Source organism: Centroberyx gerrardi, chromosome 6 (assembly GCF_048128805.1).
Source record: "Centroberyx gerrardi isolate f3 chromosome 6, fCenGer3.hap1.cur.20231027, whole genome shotgun sequence".
Classification (NCBI taxonomy): Eukaryota; Metazoa; Chordata; class Actinopteri; order Beryciformes; family Berycidae; genus Centroberyx; species Centroberyx gerrardi.
Window position 1 is genome coordinate 18,492,715 of NC_136002.1, and position 18,048 is coordinate 18,510,762.

Here is an 18,048-nt window from a genome sequence, read left to right on the forward strand (position 1 = left end):
TGTTTGTAATGACTGTACCGCCAGCGGGACCGGCAGGGTGGAAGAGTTAAAGTGTATTAGTTAGTAAAGTGCTGCTGTGCTGCTGTAGTTTTCGAAGTCTATGTTATTTCAGAATGCCCAAACCCTCTCCCATTTCCTTACCAGAGAGGTGAAGATGTAAGTGTAGTAGACTGACAGCATTCCCAGCTCCGATGCCTGGAGAGGAAAAGAGAGAGAGAGGTGGGGTATAAGATAAAGAGAAATGTAAGAGGAAGAGAGTTGGCAGAGGGAGAACAAAAGGGACAAAAAGGGAAAGGGGAAGAGATGAAGTTTGAACAAAAAGATGTTAGATGGAGGTCAGAGAAAGCGAGAAGGGAGAGGGTGAACAAAATAGAGAGGGGAAGGAGTAAAGAAGAGAGAATTTGAGAGGTCAGTGATTCTGTGTAGCTCAAGCTCCACTAGGCAGCAGAGAGATCAAATTCACATCCTGATAAGACCAGACACATTCTTATCTGACGATGGCTCTCAATGGAGCAATTAATTTCTGAGGTGTATTAGTATGCCGCTCTATACCCGGCCTTACAATTTGATTAAATCAAAGTCGCACTGAGGAGCAGTTGTGAAGGGCAGGGTGAACTTTTCATAGTTTCATTTCATTAAAGTCATTAGCAAAAAATTCATTGCTCTACGGGCTTCTGTTCAATCATGGTGCAATGCGCTTCACGATTAAATTCACTAAATACCTAGTACATATATCACACCAAACCATTTGAAAGAACATTCTCTTATTTTAAGTCATACTGTAAGTATTCATTATCATTTCACCTCGAGTGAATTTCTTCATGAACATGAATTGCACCTGTCCTCCCGCCCACACAACATGCCCCTTCTGAGACTCTACACAGAGTGAAGCTTTTCAACACTTGACTCTACCTACGGTTGTGCATCACCACAACTTGACACTAAGGGTTTACAGTAGATATTTAGCTGTCATATTTTCAAAAACACACTGAACTCTGTGTGTGTGTATGTGTGTGTGTGTGTGCGTGTGCGTGTGTATGTCATTGGGTCCTTGAATATTATATCGACTTTCAGCAAGAGCATAAATAATGAAACAGTAAGAAGAGAAAGCTGCCAACAATAATTACAGCCAAAACATTGCTGAGTAATATAACTTTTTTATTAAACTTTGAATAACCTCTCACAATGTCTTTAAAGTGATCATTCGCCCAGTGTACTACGTGCATATAAAGCAGCCTTCTTTGAGTGTATTTAGCATACTGTTATTCAGAAACTAAAAATGGTGGCCATGCAAGCTAAACATTAGTGGGAAGCTGTTAGCTAACGGTGAAAGGTGGTTGAGGTTTTTTTCCTCTTCAATAGAACCATCTTGTGGCAAGTTCATATTTCAAAATAGCATGTATCTTTTCCATGGATGACCTATGCCTTTAATACTTTACCAAATAGAAATTGAAATATAACCTAATTAGCATGTGGGTGCTACCCGCATCCCACTCAGAGGACACAGTGACACCATAATGAGCAGCTGATGAAAAACATCCTTTTTGGCTCCTTTCACTGCATTACAAGTAAGCTTCCCTGGCTTTTTTCTCTTTTTGTTCTCCTTGATGTTCTACTGCAGCTTTTGGTCAGAGTGCACGCAGTTTGCGCTGGCCCCTTATTCTGGGCTCACTATCTGTCCTGCTCTTGTTCTGTGTAGCTGTGCACAACAGCGCAGGCCTGACTGAGCGAGATTACATTCAGAATGCTAACACTGCTGACCTAAACCCCTCTGAATGCTAAAGCCTCAGACAGTGAGACCTTTGTGTGATGAGGGTTTGATGTAAGATGTAAACAGACAAATAAGGGGGAATGTCTTGCATGACAAAGGCCAATTCTGCCCCTTTGGGCGAGCTGGCCACTCTTATCATCACGATGATTCCTAGCACTTGACCATGTAATCAAATCTGAGCCCGGCAAGTATGCTGGCACACAGCTTTAATATGTTTGGCAACTAGGCGCTCCTCATAAGGGGGGGAGACTGCCAACTTTCCACCACACCACTGCAGGATGCCTCTTGACAAACAGACAGATGGCATGAAAAATAAAACAAAGAAAAAGAAGGAGAGATACAGGGATGGAGGCGCGAGACTGCAGAGGGAGGGAGGTGTGGAGAAAGAAAGTGAAATGGGTAGATGATTAGAGCAGAGAGAACAGAGAGAGAGAGAGAGAGAGAGAGAAAGAGAGCAACTCCATATTGAAACTGGAGATGAACAAACAGAGAAAGGTAGAGAGAGAGAGAGACAGAGATAGAGAGACATCCCACTGTGGTCCCCCATTGCTTTGTGGCCCAGGGTTGCTATGGTGACTAGATGACCACTGATGGCAGCCTGAACACTTGATTGAGGTGAGAGATTGAGTTAGAATAGAGAGAGAGACAGAACATAAGGGAGGGCATGAGGGAGAAAAAGAGGAAGAGATAGAAAGAGAAAGAGAGACTATCTGTGCACACAAGGATCTCTCCTCTCTCTCTAGCTCCTCTCTTCCCCTCCTTCACCCCGTCCCACTCCGTGTATCCTCTGTAGTTATTGTCACCTCCACTCTAGCCATCCATCCATCGTCTTCTAGAAATAATGAGGTGTGTATTAATTACAAACAGGCCATATGCTGCTCCCGCCTAAGCACCCTCGCTTCCTCTGCTCCCACGCTCACCTTTATTGATGCGATCAAGGCTCTTTACAAACCGTAGAAGCCTCCAATCCAGAGAAGCGTCAACATTATGTTGGAGTCAAAGTGTCTAAGGGCTTTATAATGTGCGCTGACGTTAATTACAGGTGTGTGCTATTAGCAGAGATAGCAACCACAGAAAGGTCACATCGATGCATTACCGACAGAAATAGTGCAGTCACATCGGAGATTAATGTCATCAGTAAACTTTTTTCTCTCACATTATGAACTTTATCACTTTGTTTATTACATAGTTATGTTTTTATGCAAAAGGCGTTTCTAGGAAAGGCAGAAACAGATGGATAATAGATAAGAGAGAGATAAAAGTATTACAGTCCACTTAATTTGCTTCACAGCTTTATGTTTTGATCCATAGCATGTAGACAAAACGATGAATTAATGTCAATGAACTTAAGAGAGCTTCTTCATTGTTGAGTCTGTCTGTTCTTACTCGCGCTAATCCACTCGACTGTGTGGAGTTCTCACTTACAGACAATGAATCATGGAATACAACGTGATTTAATGCTCTCATCCATATAATTTGATGTAATAGGTTTGTCGGACGGGATTCATTTGCTTTTTATTTCAGACTCTTGTGCTCTGGCCCCCTGTTCTTTAAATGCTGAGCCCAGCGCCAAAAGCACATAACTTCACCTCATATATTTACTTGCTATTCAAGAGTCCAAATGGATTATGGCAGTGCAAAGGATATTTCATTATTTATACATTGTGTACATTATTCAGTGTGCTCACACAGTGTGTGAGGAATACAATCTCTATCGCTACAGGCCAGGACAGTCAAAACTGAAGACTAAAAACTATTGAACAGCTGAAAAATCACTCTCTCCACCTACCATTACTTTCAGCCTTGAACACTTTTTTGCCACTGGCAATTTCAGTTCCTTGTCTTTTTTGAGATGTATGATAATTAAATATACGTAAAAAATAAACGTGGATCCTGAGGAGTTTCTATGAGTGCAAGGCTAAGACTGTAGACACTCAAATAATACTTGTAATCAGCTCTTAAACAACTGCGCTATAATGTTTACCACACTCACCCGTTCCAAAATGATGTGTGACATGGTGGCGTTGGCGTCAACAATAATAGTGGCAGTCTTGTCGTCTCGTATCTCCTTCAGCAGTGGGGTCGGATCCTGGCTGTCATCAAGCATGCGCACCGATAGGGTCTCCTTGGAGATGAGGAACTGCCTGAGGAGCCGCTCCAGGTTCAATAAGCCTGCCGGCAACACACACACACACACACACACACACACACACACACACACACACACAGAGAAAAAAAAAAAAATACATGAGAAGATTACTTGTAATGAAGGGAAGCCTCTCCCACATGGATGGAGCTTTACCATAATATAGGTCTTTTGTAAAAGTTAAGAAAATACACTTCATAACTAAAAAGTTAAAGGAATAGTTCACCCAAAAATTAAAATTCGGTCATTATCTACTCATTCTCATGCCAGTACAAACTCGGGTGAGTGTTTTTTTCTTCATACAACTTACCTGGAGTTCTCCAGGCTCGCTGCTGGAGGAGCTTCTTCCAGTGAATGGGAAGTGAATGGGGAGCTGGACGTTCTGCTTCAAAAAGGGCAATAAATGTCCATAAAATTACTCCATAAAGCTTGTGTAGTATAATCAAAGTCTTCTGACGCCAGACGATCTCTCTATGAGTCGAAAAAAACGTAATTTGATCCATTATTTCATGAAAATCGAGTCGATCGCCATTGCATGTACTTCCACATTACCAAACCTCACGAGATGGAGGTCGGGCACTATCGCACACACAAACCTTGCGCGGCCACGGTGGCTTCGCGAGGTTTGGTAATGCGGAACTACATGCAATGGCGATCGACTCGGATTTTCATGAAATAATGGATCAAATTACATTTTTTCCGACTCATAGAGCGATCGTCTGGCGTCAGAAGACTTTGATTATACTACACGAGCTTTATGGAGTAATTTTATGGACATTTATTGCCCTTTTTGAAGCAGAACATCCAGCTCCCCATTCACTTCCCATTCACTGGAAGAAGCTCCTCCAGCAGCGAGCCTGGAGAACTCCAGGTAAGTTGTATGAAGAAAAACCACTCACCCGAGTTTGTACTGGCATGAGAATGAGTAGATAATGACCGAATTTTAATTTTTGGGTGAACACAAGGAAAGTCAAGTGCATTTAGGAAGTGATGGTTGACATTGTAATATAGGATCTTAATAAGGTGCATTGTCCTTAAAAACAAATAAATAAATTGGTCTGTTGACTCAACTTGACATGTTAAAACATAAAGAAGGCCTCAAATGGTTTGTAGACAGGTGCCACTATTCTTGGATTAACTATTTGTGGCCCATCATCACAAATGGCACACTGTAATTTTGCTCCACAAACAAAAAGTTTGTTTTTCTGCCACATTTGCCAATAATTAATTCATCAAGCCTTCTCTGTGCAGAACAATTGAACTGGTTACCTTTAATTACAGTTATTGTAAAGCCATTAAACACTAAGGGATGTTTCAGCAACTTCTCTTGTATTCTATCCCACGCTAATAGACCGTTTGACTCCGGTGAGGTAAGTGGGATTTGCCCTAATTAAAGTATAGCTGACTTAATCAAAATGCTCCCAGCAGCACTTTACCAGTCACTTTACATCCATATATTACCAGACCCTCAGAGGTTATTGGGCTAATTTTCCATATAGGAGTTTAAACTCATTCGCTACATGTCAGGGTGTCAGTTACAATGGCTTCACCTTGGGAACTTGGCAAAACACATTACACTCATAAAACATTTCTTAATATAGGTTGAGGAGAGTCATATGAGAAGGACATGCTGTAACTTTGTGGGGGAAGGACTTAAATTAACTGAGCCTCCATCTACCATTTCTATAATAAGGTAATAATGAAATGGCATAGCAGAATGTGGATTCAACTGAGATCATGTGTTTTTTACCATGGTGACAGCAGAGTTCTTCATCTATCACGTGAGGGACCATTTTGGTATAGCAATTATAACTTATCTAGTTGACTTATTTGATCTACACAGCACATAGTAATCCGAGCTGTACAGTATCGCCCCAGTCAGCGTTATCATGTCTAATAGCTTCTGTAATTATCTGTCGGTGTTTCTGCTCGTCTATCGGTCTGTCTGTCTCTACGGCAGCTGTGTGTCTGTCTGCCTGTAGCTGGCTATCTGTTTCTGTGCACTCATGAAGCATCACTCCTGGCTTCCGCTTGCTCGCCTGCCTGTGTCTAGAACCTGTCACATCGGCTTCCTCCGTAGTAACGCAGAATAACTTTGATGAGCTTGAAATAGCTTCAAATAAACCATCCTCCTTCTCTCCCCCCCTGCATCCAATCTCTATGGCTTCTTGCAGGGCATCAAATACAATTTCACGTCCACAACATTAGAACATTAGACAATATGCCGTAATATACAGCTGGCTTCCAAACACACATACACGGACACACACACACACACACGCACAAGATGAGAGAATGATGCACAGAAGAAAGCTCATATTCTGTTTAGTGTTCTGCCTGCACAGGATTCAAAGGGGAATTTGAATCTTTTTTTTCACTGGGGTGCTTTACAGCAGCCATGTTGTTCTCTCGCTGTTTGCTCTGTTGAACCAGTTTCAATCAAAAGAACAACATGCTGCTGAATGAAGAATTCGCTGTTCTTTAGTTAGACTTGCATGGGTCCCTTTACAGAGAAAATGAGTGAAGTTTTACGGGAATGTGTACGTGTGTGCATGGTCCTGTGAAGTATGAGTCTCTTTCCATAGGATTTGAGGCGGCCTGTGTGTGTGTGTGTGTGTGTGTGTGTGTGTGTGCTAGTGAGAGCGCACTCCCTCATTGGCATGGACCACACATGGCTCTGGCTCTCTCTCAGGCACACAGCACAGATAAAGGTAGAGGCTGACATTCAAGCTGGGCAACCACTCATTTACCTTTCACATACTGTCACCAGGGGATGCCTGCAAAGTTTCACACACACACACACACACACACACACACACGCACACACACACACACACACACACACACACACACACACGCACGTATATTCTGCAGTATCTTGCACTCACCTAGTCCCTTTGCATAGTAAGCAAATACTGCCACCACACAGTGTGTCGCTGGTTGCAAAAAAAACATAACATTTAAAAACTCTAAACACACTATGTTGCATAACATTTGAATATGAATTCCCTGACAAATGTAGGGGAATAAAACTTTAGGTCACAGACACAGCTTTTAACACATTTTTTAAGTACAGACCCAAAGCCTTGATGACAGCCATACATCATGCAGCGGGTTAGGCCTAGTTATGACTTCCCCTCTTTCAGATCCATTCTTTACAAGTGATGAAGACAGGACCACATGTCAAGACACTCCCTTTCCCACTGACTCGGCTCTCTCTGCTCCCGCTGATCACTCCCGTTCTGTTTTTGCAAACAGCATTCGTATTCATTGTTCACACTGCACACAGGGAACTGCAAATGGCTGACCCCCCGGTGACATTCATTTGTATGCGCTTCTCAGTTTGTGTGTAATATCGTGGAGTGGATGCGCTAAATTGCTAAAAATTTCCAAGGTAGATGCCTTGAGAATATGGTAACAAGGCAAAGACAGCAGAGTTCAGGTCAGCCTATTTTGTGTGGAAAAACCCCTCTTAAGGCTCTTTGACAGAGGATGCTTTCATTTTAAGTCTGTTGATGCGTCTATTGATGGAAAACTCCATATTTCATTGAACCAGATGAGAAAACAGCCTGAATCCTGACTCCTTTATTCTCATTGACAGAGAAAAGACCTAAAGACTTTGTATTCTACTACAGATACATGTGCAGCACACATGCACGTTCACAAACTACACACACTCTCCACAAACACTCCGCAAATCAAAATCTCATTATGCTGGTTATTATATCAAACTAATTTCTCCAAACAGCAGGTAGGAGAGTTTAAAGCCAACCAACTGGCTTCCATCCATTTCATAAAAAGCAGAAAAAAAAAAGCATTTTGTTTTAGAAAACAAAATACTGTAAACATGTACAACTACTACTACCACCAACACCACTGCCACCACCATCACCATGACTACCAACATCACTGCCATCAGTGCCACCAACATAATCGCTATCATCATCATCATCATCATCATCATCATCACCATCACCATCATCATCCCCTGCTATTACTCTCATCCCTTCATTCTCACCCCTTTCTACAGTTTCCTTCTCACATTGTATTCTGAAGACATTCCCGGAGCCACTGAAGCACCTCTTTCACTTGATCAACTTTGATTACAGGTTACTGATGGCATTTCCAGGCAGTGTGAATCACTGAGCAAGTACACAGCTATGGAGCCGGGAGACAGGAGCATACCCGAGATGAGTGTAATACCCTGGTTTTATAACCATGTATTGTTATTTTTTGTTTACATTACAGCCTTTTGCTGTGAGTATTTGGGTTTAATGCAGTGTAATGCATCATACATTTATTACTGTCATCAGTACATGTTAACCATTTTATATAATGTAATGTAATGCATTAGGTATTTTCTTATTTTCTCTGCATAGTACATTTTAAGGTTTGTGAACATAAACAAAGTGTTGAGTTCCTACATTACTCTTGGTAATTTCTATTACTTGGAATTTAGGTCTGACCCATTGTTATGGTTACCTGACCTAATTCTAACCAATAGCAATGCTTGTTAAGTTCTTGGCCAATAGGAAGCCAGAAAACTTTTGAGGAATGCGCCATGTTGGAGAAGGGAGAAATGCAGAGACGAAATGTCGGAGAGCTGTCGTTTTTTATTTTACAATGTTTAGTTAAGTTATTACGTTATTAAGTCGATGAAAACAGTAGTTACTCGTTGCTTGAAGATTACCCTTGGTTGTGAGATTGTCTACAGAGTTCAAGAGAAGTCAGCATGTCGTGTTGTTAACAAGTTCTTCTGATGAAGAGTTGCCGTGAGGACAACGTGCAGCGGATTCGGGAGTGAACTGTGGATTCTCCAGTGGACATTTCCTTGCGGTATGGGATTCCGGTGTGTTTTCTGCAACAGTCTTGGATTTGATCATCAATAGGGACGTGTTTCATGTACCGTGAGTAAGCTGTGTTTCAGTAGACAAGGTGTGCATTCCATTTGGCCAAAATGCGTCCTCTCCTCCCTCCTCACGGCCTCGTCTCCTCGATGACTCGGCATCCAAAAATGAGCCGCCATCATTAAGGATGTTCCAATTGGTTAAAAGACGCATGAAGGATCCTTCATGTCTCCTCGCCTCCGTCCTCCAATAAGGCGTGGTCGGAGGATACTCAGGTGTATCCTCGATGCGGAAATAATGAGTGAAGTCAATTAACCATTGGCATGTGTGGATATAAGCCCACCTCCATACCATCAGAAAACGTGCCAACATTGGCTGAAAAAAAATCCACAGGTGTAAGTAGCCCCGACTTGTTATATATTCTTCAAACAGAAATAGCATAGGGTTTAAATGTTAGCCGAACATTTATTAATGAAGGGTTACGTTAAATGTTCATATACTGACAGATCTGTTGTAGTTGTAGGATGTCAAACTTTTCCCAAATAGGCATCAGTAAATGAGCTTAAGGCTTCTGAATGTGATTATAGGGACAGAGGAGGAGACACGCCAGCTGATCCTCCAGTGCATAGAGAGGGTGAGTGGGGGGCAAGTAACGTGAATCCTATATGGAGGTTTTTTATAGGATTTATCATTAATATGAATGACATTCCATGATCTAATAGGCCTGAATGAACTTCGTTCATTATGACATAGACATGGCCTATAAAATGCACACATGCGACTCTTTTACCATGCGCGTCTCTTTAGGACCTCATGTCACCAGTGCCGGGCACTGAGGATGGGGAGCAAACGGCTGCAGCTGGTACTGGTTCTCCCTCATGCATGAGGCTACCGGTGGGAGGCCATCGGCGCTCCATCCCACTTTAATAGACTCATGTGTGGAGGACCAGCAGCCGGAGTCAGCCGCTGTGCGCTCCCCATCCGGCCCCGATCCCAGTCCCCCTGGTGAGCAACCGGGGCCATCAGATATTGCCGCCCGCTCCCATGTGTGACCTCCACGGCTTCCTCGGGTCCCCCGGCAGCCAAGAGGCGAAGAGGAGAGGGAGCGCTGCTGGGGTTTCTCTGGGAAGAAGTGGCCGAGGACACACGGGCTCAGCAGCAGATGGAGTGATGTTTAACTATATTAGAGAGAATGGCAGACAAGATCTGACGTTTTTGTATTTTTTTTTATTTATTTAAAAAAATTTAAATACAAATGTCTGCCATTTAGGCGTAGCTTACCTCTGTTTCCATTCTCACCATATTCATAACCCTGGTCATGGTGCCTAATGACTGTTGCCATGACAGGACATATTTTCATGATAAAGGCCGGTACGTTTGTCTTTTGCTGGAATCACTTCTGTGTCTTCTCTGGATCACCAGTTGGTTTGCTGTGTTTGTTTGATGTATCTCTCATTCTGTATTCATCATTCTTGTGAATTGTGTTTGTGTGTTGCCATGGAATATTTCTTCGGGAGAATAAATTCTTACTAAATCAACAGAAATATATATCAACTTATAATATAAAATAAACAGAAATCCTTGTTATTCGGTCCCAGCATATCACAAAACAAATACTGCCATCGACTGGTTACCTGTCACAACATATCAAGCCTACAAGAAATCTTGGTGTCCTGTTTGATAGCAATTTATGCTTTGAGCAACACATCACAAAGCTTGTCCAATCATGTTTTTATCACCTCAGAAATATTGCAAAAATAAGATCTATTTTAAATTTTAGAGATGCAGAAACTGTTGTACATGCTTTTATCTCCTCGCGCCTTGATTACTGCAACAGCCTTTTCTCCTGTCTTAAAGGGTAACTTCGGTATTTTTCAACCTGGACCCTATTTTCCCATCTTTTTGTATCCAAGTGACTAAAGGGGACAACAATTTTTGAAATTGGTCCAGTATTGAGCGAGATCGCTTCAGCCGGCAGCCGCGAAACGGCCTGCAATGTAATCCGACGGGGCAAATCGCACCGTCAATGTACGTCCACGAAAAGTGCTTGTTTTTGCCACTGACAGGGTCAGATTGAGATGAGAGAAATGAAACGTTTTTCTTTACCTTTTGCTTGATCCGGTCTGTGTGTAACTTCCTGCAACAACTCAACTCTTGCGAGACTTGAGCGAGACTTGGTTACACACAGACCGGCGAAAGGTAAAGAAAAACGTTTCATTTCTCTGTAGGGTCCTTTCCATAATGTTGTCAGACACTTATAATAACAATCTGAGCCTGTCAGTGGCAAAAACAAACACTTTTAGTGGACGTACATTGACGGTGCGATTTCTCGTTTCGCGGCTGCCGGCCAAAGAAGTTCTACTTTCATGAGGTAGACAAGGCTCATTAGAGGTTGGCATAATTTAGATGAATTAAACATTAATCTGAATTTTGTTAAATATTTTTATGTGGATAAAACATGAGCCTTACAATAATTTAGACAGCTGTCATCCTGCGCGGGAGGAGCCTCAACGCAACACTTCAAACGTCAGTTCAATATGGCGCGTCTCCTCGTTTCCTCCGTGACCTTTGACCGAGGAGTCGAGGAAGAGACGCGAGGTGAGGAGACGAGGAGAAATCGTAACCAAATGGAATGCACCCAAGTAGGGCTGAAACGATTCCTCGAGAAACTCGAGTAACTCGATTACTAAAAATCATCGATGCAAATTCTTTGCATCGAAGCTTCGTTTAATCCATATAACTATATACACGCTCAGTGTTTCGCACGGATGATTATTACTGTTGCACAACGCGCTGGAGAAAGAGAGAAAATAGCGAGGGGCGAAGAGAAGAGACAGGCCAGAGAAAACGACAGAAAGTGTCCAAAGTTTCGGATCCAGTGTTGCCAACTTGGCGACTTTGTCGCTAGACTTAGCGACTTTTCAGACCCCCCTGGCGACTTTATTTCTCAAAAGCGACTAGCGACAAATCTGCCGACTTTTTCTGACCATGGGAAGCAATGTTAATGTGTTGAATCCCAAAGCATTTGGCAATAAATTGGTTCGGCTGATGCCGGTTTTCTCTACTTGCTTGTCTAATCCAGAGAGGTCTGACGATCACAGCGCTTCCCACACAGCGTAGCTCCCTCCCTCCGCTGAGAGCAGGGACTGTAGGATAGGGTCCACTTGTAATTGCTACCGGCGTACGCCGAAACTGGCCGGTGGGCGGAGTCAGCACTTAATATTAAAACGGGATGAGATGAAGGCTAGTAAAGAATGCACGTTAATTATGGCTATATGTAATGGCTAGTTAAGAACGTAAATCAATATGGTGGCTAGTTATGATGTCCCTAAGTTAGCTAAGTTTTGCTCAAGAAAATAACCACAGAAAATAAAATGCTGCAGTCAATTTGTGAAAGCCTGAGCTTCATTCATGTTATTATTATGATAGTCACACACACATACACACACACACACACACACACACACACACACACACACACACACCTACTCCCCTCACAGTGATGCATAAAATACCCCAGAAAGCAAAATATCAGGTGGTGTAAGTAGCAATTGGAGCCTAAAATGCACCAGTCCAATACAGCAGGTATATTCAGTTTAGTTTGATTGCAGTGAGTAGGGTCAGCAGGTGTAGGGCAACCCTTCAACATAGCAAATAAATGTACATTAGCCAGTCTTATGAACTTGTATGATATTTAGGCCTAGTAATAAATATCAATAATAATTATTATTTCACCTCGTTTTCAGTAAATCACAGTGTCGTATGGACAGCTTTGTGCGGACAGCTTTTCTCTTTTGTATATTTACTATTGCTCTTTAATAAAGCAAAAGTATTTCTTATCCGATTACTCGATTAATCGATGGAATAATCGGTAGAATACTCGATTACTAAAATAATCGATAGCTGCAGCCCTACACCCAAGGACAGTTTCGCCTCTCCGTCCATCTTGTTTTTTTGAGCTCCAATGATTTTGCGCGCCAACAAACTGCTGCAAGCTTGCAATAAGACTATTAAGGGTGCACCCAGGTTTAAGTGAACAGGCCTAATTCTGTAAAATGTATTTTGAAATGTTTTGTATTGTGTAACTTTTAATTTTTTGGTTTGGAAGAAGGGGAAACACTGGATGTGTATGTGCAACCTGCCTGATTTATTCTTTGCATATTCCCTCAATACACATCCAAACGAAAAGTGATATACTGGTGGAGAGTTATTTGACTCATTCTCTAATTGTGTGTCTTTACATGTTTCCAAACATTTATCCATCTAGATTGTCCAGGTTGATTTAATATATATTATAAAGGTAAATCTAGGCCTTCTATGCACCTTTGAGAGGATCATAATTTCTCCTAGACATGTTTATTTCAATGGAATGTCTCTTTCATCATTTTCACCAAATGCATATTAGTGTAGTACTGTAAGAACAACAGTATACATAATACGAGCCGTTGATGGAAGGGTTACATGAGGGATTGTATTTTAGGAGGAAGGCATGCAATTATTAGCAGGAGAGTAAAGGAATTTGCATAGGGTAAGTTGTAGAATTTGAGCAGGTTGTGGTGAAACCTGATACAAAAAGTAGTGGAAGTTTTTTTTGCTTTTTCCTGCAGGTGCACTGGAAAAATGCAGCGAGCTAAAATGCCAAACTTTGCTCTCCAACTGTGCTTATCAAGTGTGAAAAAAATGCTCTGCAAGCATTTGAGGTCTTGTATTTCGTTGAACTAGGAACCCCCCTACCTGCACTGCGGCTCCAGTTAAATTTCCAAGCTTATTGGATGTTCTCTTTCAGCTTCCTGACAGCTGCACCAATCACCTCACTAATGAAAGTGCCCCCCTCTAGTACTATCAGAGGACCTCTGAGTTCGGGAACAGTATGTATGCATACAGTATGAGCATGGTATTGTGTGTGTGTGTGTGTGTGTGTGCATGCGACTGAGCTTTGTACTTGCATTTGTACGGGTGTGCACTTTCATTTAACAAACACCGCAGCCACACACCTTGTGGGGCCCCGCAGCAGGTGTAAAAACCCAACTGCTCAGACAGTATTCTGGTTATACAGCGAGAGTTACAGTGCTGCTGCTACTGCTGCTGCACAGTACCATCGATAGTGGAGGTTATAGCTAGATTAATGTCCGTCCTGGTATGCACCATGCCTTTCGGCACAGCTCCACCTCCACTCCTGCCTCCTCAGCCATGGCTGGAAAATATTCATGAATCGGCCACGCTCTATTAGGCTGTCACCGCCCTGGGTGATTAATGAGGCCGGCACATGCAGACGAGCCACCGACAGCGGGCCGCCAACCGGCCAGCTGACTGTGAGCTGACAGGGAGGTGTGGGGAGCTGGAGCTAACGGCGAGCTGGTTTCAGCTGATGCTACTACTTTTACACACGCACGCATGCACACACACACACACACAGACGTAAACACACGCACAGAGAACCAGGCATGCTGCCATTAGCTGCATTTTCTAGTAGGGGAAGCCATGAACGAGGGTCACATGGGGGTGGCGGGGCAATCACTACAGCCATGTCATTTCCTGGACTGTCTCCCTCCTGTTGCCAGTGTATAATTCCAGCATCATTACCCCCCTTCCCCCTGCCCCACCTGCATCACTCCATCCCCACCTCTGCTGAGTAGTATCCTCCTCCAAGCATTCACATATCTTACTGGTTCTCTCCTCTCCTCTCCTAATTCACCTTCCTCTCTTCTACCTGTATCTACCTCTCATCTCACTTCATTTAATTTCTTTTCATTTAATTTCATTTCCTTTCCAATCCTCTCTCAGGCTGACACAGAGTAAGAACCCCCCCCACCCCACCCCACCCCACACACACACACACAACCAGGGGGAAGAAAAAAAGTAATATCAAAATGAGGTTCTTTTCTCTAAACTCGCCAATATTAAAGTGGATGCCTAAAAGGTTCACTTGTTATCACGGTTCTTGCCAATGCCGTATTAATCAAGTCTCTGTGGAATAAATGGCGCAGAAACGTGTCTGAGTCCTCACTTGGGAGAATGATTGACAGGTACAGGTACAGGTTCACCTGGGAGGAAAAAAAAAAGCTAATGATGTATTTTTGACCCCTGCAGTTGTGATGGGTTACAAAGTTGGGTTGGGTTGAGTCAGGATTGGGTATATTTTCTCTTATTAGGTTTCCTCTGATCTATTTGTTCTCCCTGGCAATGTTTTCTATTCTCCAGTTTTCTGCACAACAACCAAAATGACACATTGTCACGTTTTGAGCAAAAGGTACAACAATGGAACCACATTGGTATAATAGTGGTTTTTAAAATGGCATTGTTTTAACTGAATTACATGGCTCTGGAACACACACTAAGTTTTAGTCTAATTCAGATGGCACTAAGCTGAACATGAGACAAGCTGCTAAATCATCTGGTGTTATAGGTTTTGAGTTAAAGGGGACTCAAAAGTAAAGAGCAAAGGACTGTCAAAGAGGAAGTTGAAAGGCAGAAGAACAGAGAATTGAGAAAGGCGGGGTGGGGCAGTTCAGAGTGGCTCGTTGCCATGTCAGGACCGCCTGACAGTGGGCTGATCTCACACCTATTTCTTCTTCAAAGCCCTACATTGATTAGGAGAAAGGTTAGCTGGTGCCACTCAGGGTCACTGTGACTTTGTCCAGGGACTTGTAATTACTGCACACTACGAGAGGGTGGGAACAAGCCATGATTTAATCTTCCTCCCCATTTTGCAGAATAACTTCCCACAAAGGGATTTTCAAATTTTTTTTTTTTTACGGTCATTCATGTATCAGTTTAGAATCTAACTAGCGCCTTTGACAAGGAGGCAGTTATAGATCACTGGTGGATCCAGCTGCAAACTCCGTCCTTGTTCTTTTTTGTCTTCCTTAAGGTCAGACATGACATTATCATCAGCAGGTGGTGTTTGAAGATGAGTGTTCGCGGCGCCACACAAGGACTTCATACTGGGATTGAAGATTGAAGCTGCATTATAATTGATGGGGGAGAGTAAGGTGCCACGTTGTTACTTTATTTCGCTTAAAGGCCCTGACACACCAAACCGACTTCAAAGAACCAGCGACGACGAAGGCCGACTGTTGCGTCGCCTCACGTCGCCTGCGTCTGGTCCAAAAAGTTGCACTTGAACACACCGCAAAGACTACACCCGACGGCCAACTAGCACGTACGTTCTGCGCCTGCGTGAGGGGAAATAACTCTCCATACCTTATGTCTGATAAGAAGTTGCAAATAGCACTGGCGTTGTCAGCCCTTGGTCTTTTGGTTGTGGAAGAAGAAAGGAAGAGGCGGAGGCGAAAAATAAGGAGAAACCGCACTAAATGGGTGAAATCATGAATAACGTTACTCCAGCGACAGGCTCAAGGGGCTTTCCCGAACCTGTGTCGAGAGCTGAAGATAAATGAAACCTCCGATTTTAAAAATTTCGCTCGGCTCTTTCCTGTTCAGTTCCACATGTTGAAGGAATTTATCAGTCCAATCATCCAGAGGCAAAACACAAACTACCAATCAGAGTGATCTCTCTCACCGACGGCTCCGACGCCGATTCAACATGCTCAATCGGCCGAAAAGACGCCGACAGGGTCCGACTAGTGCCGACGGTGCGGGACACACCGCAAAAACTAGGGACACCGACGCTTACCGACGGCTCGACATTGCCCGACGGCCGACCGTCGGCCTGGTGTGTCAGGGCCTTAACACTGCAGCCGCCGCTGCGGTCTGTGGGACCGTTTTGATATTTCTAATGCATGTAACTCTATTTCAATAAAAATATGACCCCACCAGTCCATGACTTTTCCTAAATATGTGTTTTTTATTGTCCATCAAAGTTTTTAAGTTATGCAATAAAAGGTAAGAGAGTAATAATCATTTCTTCCTTGGACCGCCAAGCGCGGTCCCAGGGACCGCTATGTCTATAGGCAAAGGAATGTGTTTTTTTTCTATTTCCACGCACTTCGCTGTAAAATTCAATAGCACAGAATAGCTAGAATAGCATAGAACAGAACAGAATAGAATAGAATAGCAGAACATAATAACATAGAATAGAATAGAATAGAATAGAATAATCGAAAGAACAAAATGGATCCAAAGAAGAGGAGAAATATGACCACGGAGGAGGCATTGGCATTGTTCCATGACCTCGGTGAAGCGGAGTCCGATGGTGAGGAGGTGTTGGTGCCGGTGGAAAACTTCAGTGATGAAGAGGATGATCTGCCGGAGCCAGACAGTTCCGACTCTGACTACGAGCCTCCTCTGCCTCTGAAAAGGAGAGCCCCAAATCCCGCACCCGCTGTGCCATCTGTGCCACAACTTCAAGGTGCAAGCTCTTCATCTGTGCCAGGTAGGTTTATTATGTCTAGCCTATTTATTTGTTTATTTATCTCCCACATAGTGAAACGAAGCGATCTGCTGATGGCCAGACAAAAATTATGCTGAATGTGGCCCATCCTGCATTGTTTAGGGCTATCGGAGAAATTAATGTAGCCCAGCTAGCTGTAGAAGTGAATATCTCGGATACCTATGCCTTTTTATGGATACTTTTATTTTATTTGTTTATTTATCCTATTTATTTATTTATTTAGGCTATTTTTACACTGCGCCTGTAGCCTAGAACAGGCTAATAGTAGTCTATTATGCCTAATGATAACAAAAATACCAAAATGCACAAAATATTAATATAACCTACAATTTATTTTTGTTGCAGTGCCAAACCAACCACCAGCCCAAGAGGGGAGAGGCGAGACAGGGAAAGATGGGACCCTTTGGACTGTCCTTCAGCCAGGAGAAAGGCAGCCGGGGAGAAGACAAGCCCAAAATGTGTTGACAGAGCCTGCAGGACCAACACCACATGCCAAGCGCAACATAGACTCTCCGCTTGGTGCGTTTCTGTGCTTGCTGGATAGGTCCATGCTGCAGCACATTCGGGACTGTACAGTGGCCGAGGCACATACTGTAGGGTGGGGGACAAGTCTTGGGATGTGACTGTGGAGAAACTGAAGGTGTTCACAGCATTGCTGTATGTGCGAGGGGCCTTCAGCAAGAATATTGAAATGGAGAGCCTTTGGTCGGAGGAATGGGGGTTACCATTCTTCACCACAACAATGGCCAGAAACAGGCACAGGGAAATCATGCGCTTCCTCCGATTTGACAACAAGGCCAACAGGGCAGCTCGTCTCCACAAGGATAAGTTTGCCTGCATGTCGGAGGTTTGGGGGAGATTTGTGAACAACAGCATCGCCTGTTATAAACCAGGAGCCTACATCACTGTGGACGAGCGCACTGCTGATTTA

The 18,048-nt window shown here is 43.2% G+C and overlaps 1 protein-coding gene across 2 annotated transcripts in view; it reads right to left on the reverse strand.

The window, feature by feature from the left end:
* grik4 (glutamate receptor, ionotropic, kainate 4) overlaps positions 1–18,048 on the reverse strand; it is a 150,462-nt gene that overhangs the window by 70,840 nt on the left and 61,574 nt on the right. For both annotated transcript variants that reach the window (XM_071900631.2, XM_078284047.1), the window contains exons 5-6: positions 3,765–3,943; positions 142–195 (exon numbers count right to left, since the gene is read on the reverse strand). In XM_071900631.2, coding sequence (XP_071756732.1) covers positions 142–195; positions 3,765–3,943 — 233 coding nt within the window. The remainder of the gene's footprint in view (positions 1–141; positions 196–3,764; positions 3,944–18,048) is intronic.